The sequence below is a fragment of the Giraffa tippelskirchi genome, chromosome X (genome assembly GCF_054371585.1).
Source record: "Giraffa tippelskirchi isolate mGirTip1 chromosome X, T2T-mGirTip1v1.2.pri, whole genome shotgun sequence".
NCBI classification, from domain to species: domain Eukaryota; kingdom Metazoa; phylum Chordata; class Mammalia; order Artiodactyla; family Giraffidae; genus Giraffa; species Giraffa tippelskirchi.
In genome coordinates, this window is record NC_137289.1 from 29,236,753 (window position 1) to 29,248,929 (window position 12,177).

The 12,177-nt window shown below is 39.1% G+C and overlaps 1 protein-coding gene across 2 annotated transcripts in view; it reads right to left on the minus strand.

Moving 5' to 3' along the window:
• Window positions 1-12,177, minus strand: part of GRIA3 (glutamate ionotropic receptor AMPA type subunit 3) — a 294,601-nt gene that overhangs the window by 140,202 nt on the left and 142,222 nt on the right. For both annotated transcript variants that reach the window (XM_081567079.1, XM_081567080.1), the window contains exon 4: window positions 6,822-7,009. In XM_081567079.1, the coding sequence (XP_081423205.1) occupies window positions 6,822-7,009 (188 nt within the window). The remainder of the gene's footprint in view (window positions 1-6,821; window positions 7,010-12,177) is intronic.

The window sequence follows — 12,177 nt, forward strand, 5'->3', positions numbered from 1 at the left end:
CCATGCATTAATGGAATATGGATCCTCATCAAGTGGAGAAAATCTTTGTGAAATGCTCATTGTTTAACAAGGTTTGTTGTAAGCATAGCTGCTGCTCCAGGCTTCTTCATCTCTTTTAACCTCTGGTTGAATCTACTCTGATTGAAAACCTCAGTCAGATGCAAGACTGATTACTGCAATGATTAACATCATTTGGAGCCAGACTCCTTGGGTTCAACGTCTGGCTTCACCAGTTATTAGCTCTATAACCTCTAAGTCTCAGTTCTTCCATCTGTTAAATGGAGATACTATTCCCATCCGCCTTATGGGGCTAATATGAAGATTAACTCACATGAGATATAGAAATGGGCACATATCCACCCACATTGATTAAAATTGTATCTGGAACATTATAAGCACTTAAAACATATTTGTTATTAAAAATGTCCAGCTGTCATATGGAGCTCAAGGCTTGAGTGCCTTTAATTATTTTAGGGCATTGATGATGATGAAAAATCTAGTTAATTCTCAAATAGATCTTGCACTTATCAATCAATGTGTGTTATCCAATGTTACATTGGGGAAAAAACAGAGAGGTCTAACATGCTAAACATATTAGTGAGAACTAAGGATAGCTCAAGTCTTAGACTCTGTTCTCATGATAAGACCTTAGATTCAACTGATATCTTGGGAGATCCATGAGGACATTGTTCTAGAGCAACAGTCCCTGAATAACTCATTTTCATACACACAGAACCCTACCACTCATGAGAAGATAGCTATGGTGTCAGGTGCTCTCCATGTTACTTTGATCCTCACAACACATGAGGATCTCACAAGAGGAAGGTAGTGGAACAGTCTTTTAACATGAGAAAATGGAGCCTCAAAAAATTGTCACTTTCTTCAAGGTCATGCAACAGGAAGGTGAGGGAGTTAGGACTTAAAGCCATGTCTGTTCAGTTCCCAAGTGTGTTTATTCAGCTATACCACACAATATTCTAAGAAGAAGAGATAGTACCCTCAGACTGCCATGTGGACTGGCAAGTTAGTTCAAGCTTGTACAGGGATCATTGAGAGGAAGGGCTGGGACAAAGGGGGAGCCAAAGGGGGGGGGGCCTGGAGAGAACCACTATGTGCTGAGTGGAGGGGGTCAAGTCAGGAGAGGACATAAGCCTTTAACGTTTTTACTTCACTTGAGAGAGGTCTAGCCATTGGTGACAGTGCTCTGTGCATGCTAAATCGCTTTAGTTGTGTCCGACTCTATGAGACCCTATGGACTGCAGTCTGCCAGGCTCCTCTGTCCGTGGGATTCTCCAGGCAAGAATACTGGAGTGGGTTGCCATGTCCTCCTCCAGGGAATCTTCCTGACTCAGGGATCGGACCTGAGTCTATGTCTAGTATGCAGTGGCAGGTGGGTTCTTTACTACTAGCGCCACCTGGGTCTAGCCATTGGTGGCAGTGCTCTAAGTAACCCCAATTGCTAGACATATTTTGGAGTGAGCAATGCATCCTTTGTGTTATAGCCTCACACTTGACAGGGGCCCCTAGTATTGTTTATCTTGTTTAAACTGTTATCTCTAGAATACTGACTTACTAACTTGGTTGTTTCATTTCTCAAAATGACTGTTTTTGAAGTGACTGTCAGAATCAAATGAAAGGAACCTAAGAGACGGACCTGCTTGAGGATTCTATCGTTAAGTAGCACTACTTTCCATGAGGAGGTGATTTTAGCTTGAACTATTTCTAGGGGAAATCAGACATTCTATATTTTTTCTGCAAAGCACCTTGAAATGTATTGGTTTGGGCTCTACTAAATTTGCATACTCTAGAATTCAAGCAGGAGCTATGCTGAGATTTACCTTTGAATTATCTATGGGAAAAAATAAAAACACAGTAAAGACTGAGGGGGAGGACTTCCCTGGCGGTCCAGTGGTTAACACTCTGTGCTTCCATTACAGGGGGCTCAGGTTCAATCCCTGGTCAGGGAACTAAGATCCCACGTGCTGTGTGGTGTGGCAAAAAAAAAAAAAAAAAAAAAAAGACTGAGGGGTGATGTTTACGTCTCTTTAAGGAGACAACCTTTCTGATATCTAGTCAACAGGCAATTAGGAAATATTCTTGCCTATTTATTAAAATAAGTCTTCTATAACAGTGGTCCCCAACCTTTTTGGCACCAGGGACCAGTTTTGTGGAAGACAATTTTTCCACAGACCGGGTGGGGTGGGGGAGTGGTTTCAGGATGATTTTCATAAGGAACACGCAACTGAGATCTCTCACATGCGCAGTTCAAAGTAGGGTTTGTATTCATATAAGAATCTAATAACACCACTGATCTGACAGGAGGTGATGCTCAGGCGGTAATGTGGGGAGCAGCTATAAATACAGATGAAGCTTCGCTCACTCACCTGCTGCTCACCTCCTGCTGCGTGGCCCCGTTCCTAACTGGTCATGGGCTGGTAGCCATCTGTGGTCCAGGGCTTGGGGTCTCCTTTTCTGTAAGGATATTTACTTATCCTCACAGAGAATTAACTTGGAATATTTGTATGTTCCTGGAAACAATCTTAAAACTATTCTAGATCTGACTTTACACTAATTCAGAATAGCCTCACCTTCACAGCCCCAGCTGGTGAGATTTTGCTCTCCTTCAGTCTCCTCTCTCCTTGTAATGAGTCGTTTCTAAGACTGACTTTCTCCCTAGTCTAGTTAAGCTTATTGGCTCTGGTACTGTCCTTAGGCCTCCAGAACAGTTGGTCAGTGCCTTCTTTATGATAACTCTTTATACTTGAGAATGGTGATTAAACTGCTTCCTGGCTCTCTTTCACCGGACTAAACAGCCCCAACTAATTTAAAAGTCTTTCCTCATAGGCCCTATTTTCTACTGCTTTAATCGTGTTTTGCTGCACTTCTCTGGATCTTCTCCAATTGCATTGCAATTGTTCTAAGATGTAACCTAATGCACGGGCCTAATCTAGGGGTTGGTGTTGGCTACATATTTAATAAACAACTTAGAAATTAAATGGTTTAGTGCAGGGGTAAGAGCACTGGACTGGGAGTCAGAAGACTTGAGTTTCATTCTTGCTCCGCCACTTCCTAGGACTGTGCAGAGAGCCGCATTTGGACAAATCATCTAAATATCTCTAAGCATCAATTTATCATCTGTAAATCTGAGATAAACACATCAGCCCTGCCTGCTTCCCATGGTGAGGCTCAAATGAGATAATCTATGTGAAAACACTTTGTTTAGCATCAAAGAATGATGCAAGCACTATGTGTTAGGAACTTTTCAGAATACTTTGCCTATATTAACTCATTAAGGTACAGTTATTAGTTTCATTTTACAACCAGGAAATGGAGACACAGAAAGTTAAGTAATTGGTTCCAGGCCATTGCTAGTGACAGAATCCATGCAGACTGTTTCCAGGGTCCATACTTGGAAACTCCATGCTATGTTGCCTCTCCAAATAAGCATGAAACGTCCAACAGAACCATTCATTTTATGGGGCCTGCCATTCAAAAGCAGTCCACAGGTAGACACTCCTGGGATGGTGGATCTGTTCAGTCATGTGTAGATAATTCTATGAGAGGCAGCTTTTTCGAAAGTGAGTGTTTAGGTTGGCCATTGTAGTAAGGCAGTGTCTACCAGTTGGGGAGGGACTCATAAACACAATGCAGTAATAGGAATGCTCTAGAAGGTCAGGTCAGTGGTTCATTCTTCCTAGGGCATCTAAATCTTCCTGTGGAAAGTGCTCCTAATTCTTAGATTCAGGATCTGCAGTTTCTAAATAGTCTCTTTGAGTTACGACAACCCATCCTGCTTTCAACTGTCTCTAGCTTTGTCCTTTTGTATGTTAATTTTTGTAGCTATAAGTTTGGAATGCTTTCCTTATAGATTAATTGTTAAGGTGAAATATTAAAGACAGTTGTTGTGCACCTAATTGAATCTTTTTTTTTTTCATGCTGTGGTCTGAACAGTTGAAAGAGATTTTTTTTTTTAAAGAGCTCTGGAGGAAATGTTGGACGAATTTTGGTTTGCCCCATAACTGTTTGAACATTCATAAGAAAAATGAGAACCTATATTATGAAATGGGGAGGTTATAGTAGATAGCAATATATTGAAAATACACTAATATTTGAAAAATTGTACCATACTGAAGTCTTTTCATTAACACCCACTGTATATAGAATACAATATGAACTTACTTTATGCCAAAGTCCGATTTATAGGGAATACGGTTGTAGTGGTTTTATTAATAATAGGCTCTTTCACCTCAAATAGTGGCATGAACAGTCATTTTATGGGCGACTATAGAAATTTCTTTCCATGAAAATAAACTCAAAGTTTAAAATACCCTTGGAAAATGTGAGCATTTTGGGGGAAAACTTGATACTACTGGAGTTATAAATGTTATCTTTCTAACTAGAATCTGTATAGTGAATTATGATAAGTTTGTCGAGAATGGTTAGGAACTAATGAGAAAAGTGATATCTCTGTATCTTAGTAGTCAATTTAAAATAATATTTACTCTAAAGTAATATCATGTTTATTGTTTAAAGAATTTGTTTAGTGATAAATCTATTTTTATATAAAGAAATCAATTTTGGCAAATTCGTGGTATCAAAACCAGCTTGAGCAGAGAGCTACCATCTTAAATCTTTGATAAAATGTGTACTTTAATAATCACATCATGTGACTGCAGTCACTATTCTCCCTTTTGATGGAAGCATAGCAACATCACAGTAGAACTTATTAGAATATGCTTGTTCAGTATTCATCCATCCATCCATTCATCCACCCATCCCTCTTTCCATCCAACACTACATGCCAGGTACTTTGCTAGACACTGAATATACAGCAGCAAACAAGACAAACATGATTCCTATCTCATAGTACTTAATCACTTAGTAGAAATTCCTTAAATGATAAAAAAAAATCATGAGTAGATCATTTTGTGACAATTTTTTGAAAGAGGGGAAAAGAATAAGTGAAATTAACTCTCTGGCCTTACTTGAAGGTTGTTAAAACTTTTCTTTGAACAACGTTCCCTGAAATGTTGTATAGAAAGTATTATGAAGGATGCTGTCTGTGAATGTGCACCCAGAAGAAAGATGGACAGCAATTGAGACATTATAAGAAAGAACAGGGCTTTCGAATAATGTTAGTTTAGTTTTCCTGAAAATCTTTAGTAATAAAGATCATTTTTTTCTATAGCATTTTATGCCTTTCAAAGCAATTATACCAACCATGTAAGGAAGAGCATATTTTATTTTCCCCATTATGTAGATGAGACAACTGAGGCAGAGATATATTAAATACCCAAGATCCCACAGCTATATGGAATCGCAGCTCTACCCACTGCTTTTTCTACTATGTCATGCTGAAAAAACCCCAGATTCCAGTATAAGGTCCTATAAACCCCCAAAGGCCTATCGGAATGTAAACTATTCAAGAAACCAAAGTCACTAGTACAAAAGAAGGAAAACAAAGTATGACAAGGCCTCTGCTTTAGGCTATCAAGTAGGTCACCCACTAAAAGGCTATTTTGGTATAAAATTTTAGAGGGCATGGAGTACATATACCAACATCACTGACCTGATTCTTCACTTTCAAGATCTAAGAAAATCAAAGGCAGTTTTTTTTTCCGTTTGGAAGGGAGGGGTGGCTCATTTGGGTAGCTTAAGAGAATGTTAGTTGCAAAATTTGATTTAGCCAGGCTAGTGCTCTAGATTTTTTTGTGAGGTTGATTCACTAGAGATGCTAGTGTTCCTAAGAAGGGGACAGCTTCCTATCTCTGTGATGCACCATCAGTGCTTCCTTTCTTCCTTCCTCATTCCTCTTCTCTCCCCTTCCCTCCTTTTCCTTCCCTTTTCTTACCGATTTTTTTTTTTTGCATTCTCTTCTCATGGGGGCATATCTGACAAACTGTTAATATTTAATTTGCTATAAGACAGCTCTCCCAGGCAATGACTGCTCACTATAATTTCAATCTCTGAAGCTGTTTTGGCCCCTAGGTACACTGGGATCGAATTAGAATGGAAATGTTTCCTTTACAGTTTTGTTTATGGCAGCATGGGCACTTTGTTATTAACTGGCAAATTGAGACTGCTAAGGAAAATAATAAACTTTCACATTTCTATTTGACTCTTTACTCCAAACAGAATATCTGTCTGGCTTAGGGTGAAATATTTCTTCTCATATTTTTCAGTTTTCTATTTAAATATCCAAGATTAATAATGAATATCTTTCGGCCTATCAAATTGTATTTTTCCCCCAGTCTGAGGCTTTTTCATTTTCTTCACATTTTAAAAACCATAAACATTTTTTCTCATATGCCATCTTACTTTTAAAATGGTCTTCAATTATATACACACATATTCTCATTCATTCTCTCTTTCTTGTTCTCTCTCTGTCTCTCAAACCAGAGGGATATTCTGGAAAAATATCCACAGATTCAAACCTAGTGAATGCTGCTTTGACATTTTGCAACTAGGCCCCTGAAACAAAAACTCTACTCTTCCTGCTGCCTAATCCCTTGTCTGTTCCTTGCTGGGAGGAAGGTGTGGGAAAGGAAGGGGATTACTTTGAAATCAGCTATCTAAGAAACAGAGGTGTGGAAGGTGTGTTTATCTGATAAGTAGCATTAAATTGCAGAGACTACCAGATTAATCATGCTATGCAATTTTCAACAGCTTAGATTTTCTTTTATTTCTCTCTCTCTTTTTTTTCTGCAGCCACTGGGGAGGAAAAAAGGATTAGAGAGACTATCAAAACTGTTAGCAAGTTTAGTCTGTTGGCTACTTAATTTATTAGCAGATATGGGGACTGCCTCAAGTCTCAGACCTACCTGTTCCAAAATTGTGTTAATCCTTTCAACCTCGCAGTCAATCAAGTATCGTTTTTCCTGCCTCCTGTCCATTTCTTCAATGATGCGCCTGAATTCTTGGACATCCTTGATGTTTCCCACAGACCTTGCTGTCACCTGCCAGTTGTTTTGTACTGCTGCTTCCATAATCGCTTGGAGGATGGAAAATCCTGAAAGAAGGGAAAACAGCTACATTGATTATTTTTTTCTTTTAAAAATCTTTCTGTAGGTATTAAAGGTTCTAGTGAGGTTTTAGTCACAGTCCATTGGGTTCCCTTGAACCTTATCCCTTGTGGACAGCAGGCTTACTCATAACCTCAGTTTTAACCTTTCAGACAGTTGGCATCTTTATCCTGTTTGAAAGGAAAGAAGATTCTTCAACTTGTGGTGCCAGGCTAGGTGCTTATCAAGTTTGTACTTGAGTAATCACAGCCGAATTATAGTACATAATTATTTTTATTGACAGGCTTATCAAAATATCTATAGAATGAATGCCAGTAGCTTCTTTCTTATTTCTGGCCACAATCTGTCCTTTCCTTCATCTTCCATATCAACAATCTTCAGAATTAGAAATAGCTTTAGGAGAGATAGAACCTCATTATAATGTGGCAGATCCTTACATGGATATGACTCTCCAACAAAGTAAATTATATCTCCCAAGCAATATAACTCTCAGAAAACATGACAAAAACAGTCTATAACAAAGATAGCATACTGTTTCTTTGTTCACAGCGTTACGAAAGCATTCAATCATATTAAGTCTTCCTGAGTTCTTCCCCTTTCTCAATTCAATTGATCAAAGATTCTCAGTTCTTTTTTAAGCTAATTTGTATGAGACAACTATTAACTACTAACCTTCTGGATCTATGCTACATGGGAAAGAGAAAAGATCTAATGCTTGAATTTTGGGTAAACATTTTAGAATCAGGGTTTGAGAAGCTGGAAAGAACAGTCTGTATGAACTACAGAAAAGCACAAGGGTTTCATATGTACTGGTCTTTGAGAGTATTCATATCTCTTAATATTGTATCATGTCTATATTTTTGCTTCTGCATGAATCCATAATCTGAGTATAATTTCATCAGGCATAGACATTATTTGATTGGGATATGGTCAAAAGCATCTCCTTTTGCTCCATTAAATTGTTTTCTATTTATATTTAGGTAATGACTAATGGGAGTGGGTAATGGGGATGATTTGTAAGACCCAAATAATCTGTGACCTAACAATTTGGCTATAGGAGGAGAGAATGGAGGACAATGGTGCTGCTCTTGGAACACATTCCAGGTTCTGTGCCACCTCAGGCTCACCCTGTAGTGTAAGCAGGTTACTGTCGGGGGTCATCTTCACTGCACCAGAGAAAATGGCATTGACGTTTGGCGAGCACGCTTTGGGGAGATGGCAGCAGTGACTCAGGCGGTCATGATGACTCTTTTTTGTGTGCTGGGTGTACACGGGAAGAAGATCACAAATGAGACTCAAGCACTTGGTAATTTCCAAATGAGCAATTTCAGCACAGGAGCTCAAAATTACAGATAGGAGTAAATTACCATTGCTTTAAATGCTAATGCTTACTCTTTTTAAACTAACCACATGTATTTATTTCTCAGATTTACATTTTCGTGTGGCTTTTTGATGTGCTCTCTGCTTTAGTGGGAGTTGAGGGCACATGGTGGGCTAAGACATGAGATTAAGAAATAAGCATAGGAAAGAAAAGATTAAAGTGTTGGAAAATCTTTCTTCAGAAATGTACAATGAGGCCTCATTATTTTGAATCCCACTAATTAAGAATTTATGAACATTCAGCAAGGACAAAGTTGAATTTTACTTCTGTACTATTTATGAAGAAAGTGTTGGCTGAATAATACTGGTAATGAAATTACACAGGGCATCTTGCTATATTGAAACTAAACTTTAAAAATATACCCTTCAGCAAAATACAAGTTTTTTGTCTGTTGAGTCAAAACCTACATTCTTGTAATCTCTGCTTGCTCATCCTGTTCTACTATTTTGGAACCAAAGAGACAAATTGAACCCCCTTTCCGCGTGATAGTCCTTCACAGTTTTAAAAACAGCATATGCCTATATCCCATTATCTTTCTTTTCTTCAGGCTAAAAATGCCCCAATCCTTCAACAGTTTCATGATAAGTTCCCTCACTGTTCTGTCTCTCTGCTATGGACATTTGTCAATATTTTATTGATCCTGATAATTCATATGTGATTTGACCAATGTGGATTATTGCTTGCTTTGATATGGGCTGTTATTTTAGCACCCTCACATTGCTAATACTTCTAAATAGCCATATTATTTTGTTAATTAATTTCAAGCTTGAATTCAACTAAAGCATGTCAATTCTCTTTATAAAACCTTTGCTGTATAACAACTCTCCATCCATGCATCAAGACTCATTCCATTCCAACCTGATTTATCTCCCTTTTAAAAAATTCACCCTATTCAAGTCCTCATTTCTCCCCTATTTTCACAGTTGCTCAAATCTGAAAGATGGTCTTATCCACTTATGCAGTGCTCTCATTGTTACCTACTCAAGGCAGTTGCACCTGTCTGTCCCTTTTCCTGGCATCCCTTCCTATCTGTAGACCTTTGTGGCTGACTCTCTTTCTCCATGAAGCTTCTGTTACTGAGTACTAATACATTCTCCTGAGATATGTAGATTTAAATCAAGGTAAATAAGTTACAAGCCGTGGATAAACCACTTTGAAGAACTGTACAATAGCCATTTAAAAATTCAAAATAGAACTGGATAAATAAAGCATAGTACATAAACATGGAATACTATGCTACTGTTAAAGAGATAGCTCAATCTCTACATAACAAAAAGAAAAATTTCTGCAATATACTGTTCCGTAGGAAAAAGCTGCAAAATAGCATTTGTAGTGTAGTTCCGTTTCTGTAAAAAAAAAATCTGAAGTGTATAGAAAAAAATTTGAAGGAATTGACAGTAATTATCTCAGAGGTATAGAATTACCAAGAACTTCTACTTGCACTGTCATTTATTTATGAATGTTTGACTTTTTTACAAGAAGCAGGTAATATTTTCTGTAAGTATGAAAACAATAAAGATTAAAAAATACAACCCAGGCTGTCCGCTCAGAGCATAAGCTCCTGGAAGACATGGATGACAAATGAGTGCTGCTCTATACATTGCCTGCTGCCACAAATGCAAAGGCGCTTAATAAACACTGATTTTATAGATCTTTTTATACTTTTGTTCTCTGAACCATGTGGATGCATAACCCATTCAAAAATTAAATAGAAAAAGCATACTGATTTCTCAATGAGCTTGGATCTGGGGGCTTCTGGGCTATGAGCCTCACTCACATTTCTGAGCAAGTCAGAACTGTGGCTTAACTCTGTAGTATCTTCTCACCATGCAGAGTTTCTTTGTGTCTGTGAGCATGTGTGGCTGTGTACTCAACAACTCTGGGGGGAATGGTCACCTCAGTATAGTACATGTCAGTAAGCAATCCACCAAAAAAAAAACGCACTTTCATTTGTTTTCATACCTGATTTGTTATAGTTTAACTCTTTCCTGTTACAGCTGACCAAAGACAGTAAATGTGAGTTTGAGGGAGGAAAAAAAGAAAAAAAGAAAAGTTTGACTCTGGAGGCAGGGCAGAAGCAGGCGTCAGTGCTTGTAGGAGGTTAGGTGCATATAACAAAAGCCTTGGCTTTGTAAAAATAAGTCTGCTGTTTTAGCAGCTTCTGAATTGTCCTCCACTGTGTGTGAGCTTTAATGTGCTCAACTTTGCAATACTGAAAGCTACTTTTATTTGAGCAGGAAATTCTCTCATCCTGATTCCAAACCACTGCTGTTGTCCAACTTCTGTTTCTTCTTTGGTTTAAAGAATGAGACCTACCACATAGGTAACTGGCTGAATGATAAATTGCTTGCCATTTGCATTCAACCAAGATAACACAGGCTTCCCTGGTAGCATAGTTGGTAAAGAGTCTGCCTGCAGTGTAGTGTAGGAGACCCAGGTTCAATCCCTGGGTTGGAAAGATCCCCTGGAGAAGGAAATGGCAACTCACTCCAGTATTCTTTTCTTGCCTGGAGAATCCCATGGACAGAGGGGCCTGGCAGGCTGCAGTCCATGGGGTCATAAAGAGTTGGGCACAGCTGAGCGGCTAACACTTTCAAGATAACACAGGAACATGAAAATAGAGGAGTGCCAAAGTGATTGTGGATGAAGGGTTGGGCCACAGCTATGACCAATCCAATCCTGCTGGAGTGGTTGTTGGGCTACTCTTGCTAAACAAGGAAGTCGTCTTGGTAAAGGCTCTACCATCCAGATCCCCCTTCAGCCAAAAGACTTACTCCTTCAGACTCTGGGAAAGTTGTTTCCTGAAGAGAGTTGCCTAGCTTAAAGTAATACTTCCTTTGCAGGGAAACCTGCATCCAGTGACTGGTTGTTATGGGGAATCAAGGCATAACCCTTTCACTCCAAATTGTTGTTGTTCAGTCGCTAAGTTATGTCTGACTCGTTGTGACCCCATGGACTGCAGCACGCCAGGCTCCTCTGTCCTCCACTATCTCCTAGAGCTTGCTCAAACTCATGTCCATTGAGTCGGTGATGCCATCCAACCATCTCATCCTCTGCTGCCCCCATTGCTTTTTGCCCTCAATCTTTCCCAGCATCAGAGTCTTTTCCAATGAGTCAGCTCTTCAAATCAGGTGACCAAAGTATTGGAGCTTCAGCTTCAGCATCAGTCCTTCCAATGAATAATTACGGCTGATTTCCTTTAGGATTGACAGTTTGGATCTCCTTGCAGTCCAAGGGACTCTCAAGGGTCTTCTCCAACACCACAGTTCAAAAGCATCAGTTCTTCGGCACTCAGCCTTCTTTATGGTCCAATTCTCACACCCATACATGACTACTAGAAAAAAGCATAGCTTTGACTAGACGGACTTCGTCGACAAATGATGTCTCTGCTTTTGGATAGACTGTCTAGGTTTGTCATAGCTTTTCTTCCTTGGAGCAAGGGTCTTTTAATTTCATGTCTGCAGTCACCATCCACAGTGATTTTGGAGCCCAAGAAAGTAAAATCTGTCACTGCTTCCACTTTTTCCCCTATTTGCCATGAAGTGATGGGACCAAATGCCATGATCTTAGTTTTTTGAATGTTGAGTTTTAAGCCAGCTTTTTCACTCTCCTCTTTCACTTTCGTCAAGAGGCTCTTTAGTTCCTCTTTGCTTTCTGCCACTAGGGTGGTGTCATCTGCATATATGAGGCTATTGATATTTCTTCCAGCAATCTTGATTCCAGCTTGAGCTTCATCTAACTCAGCATTTTGCATGATGTACTCTTCGTATAAGT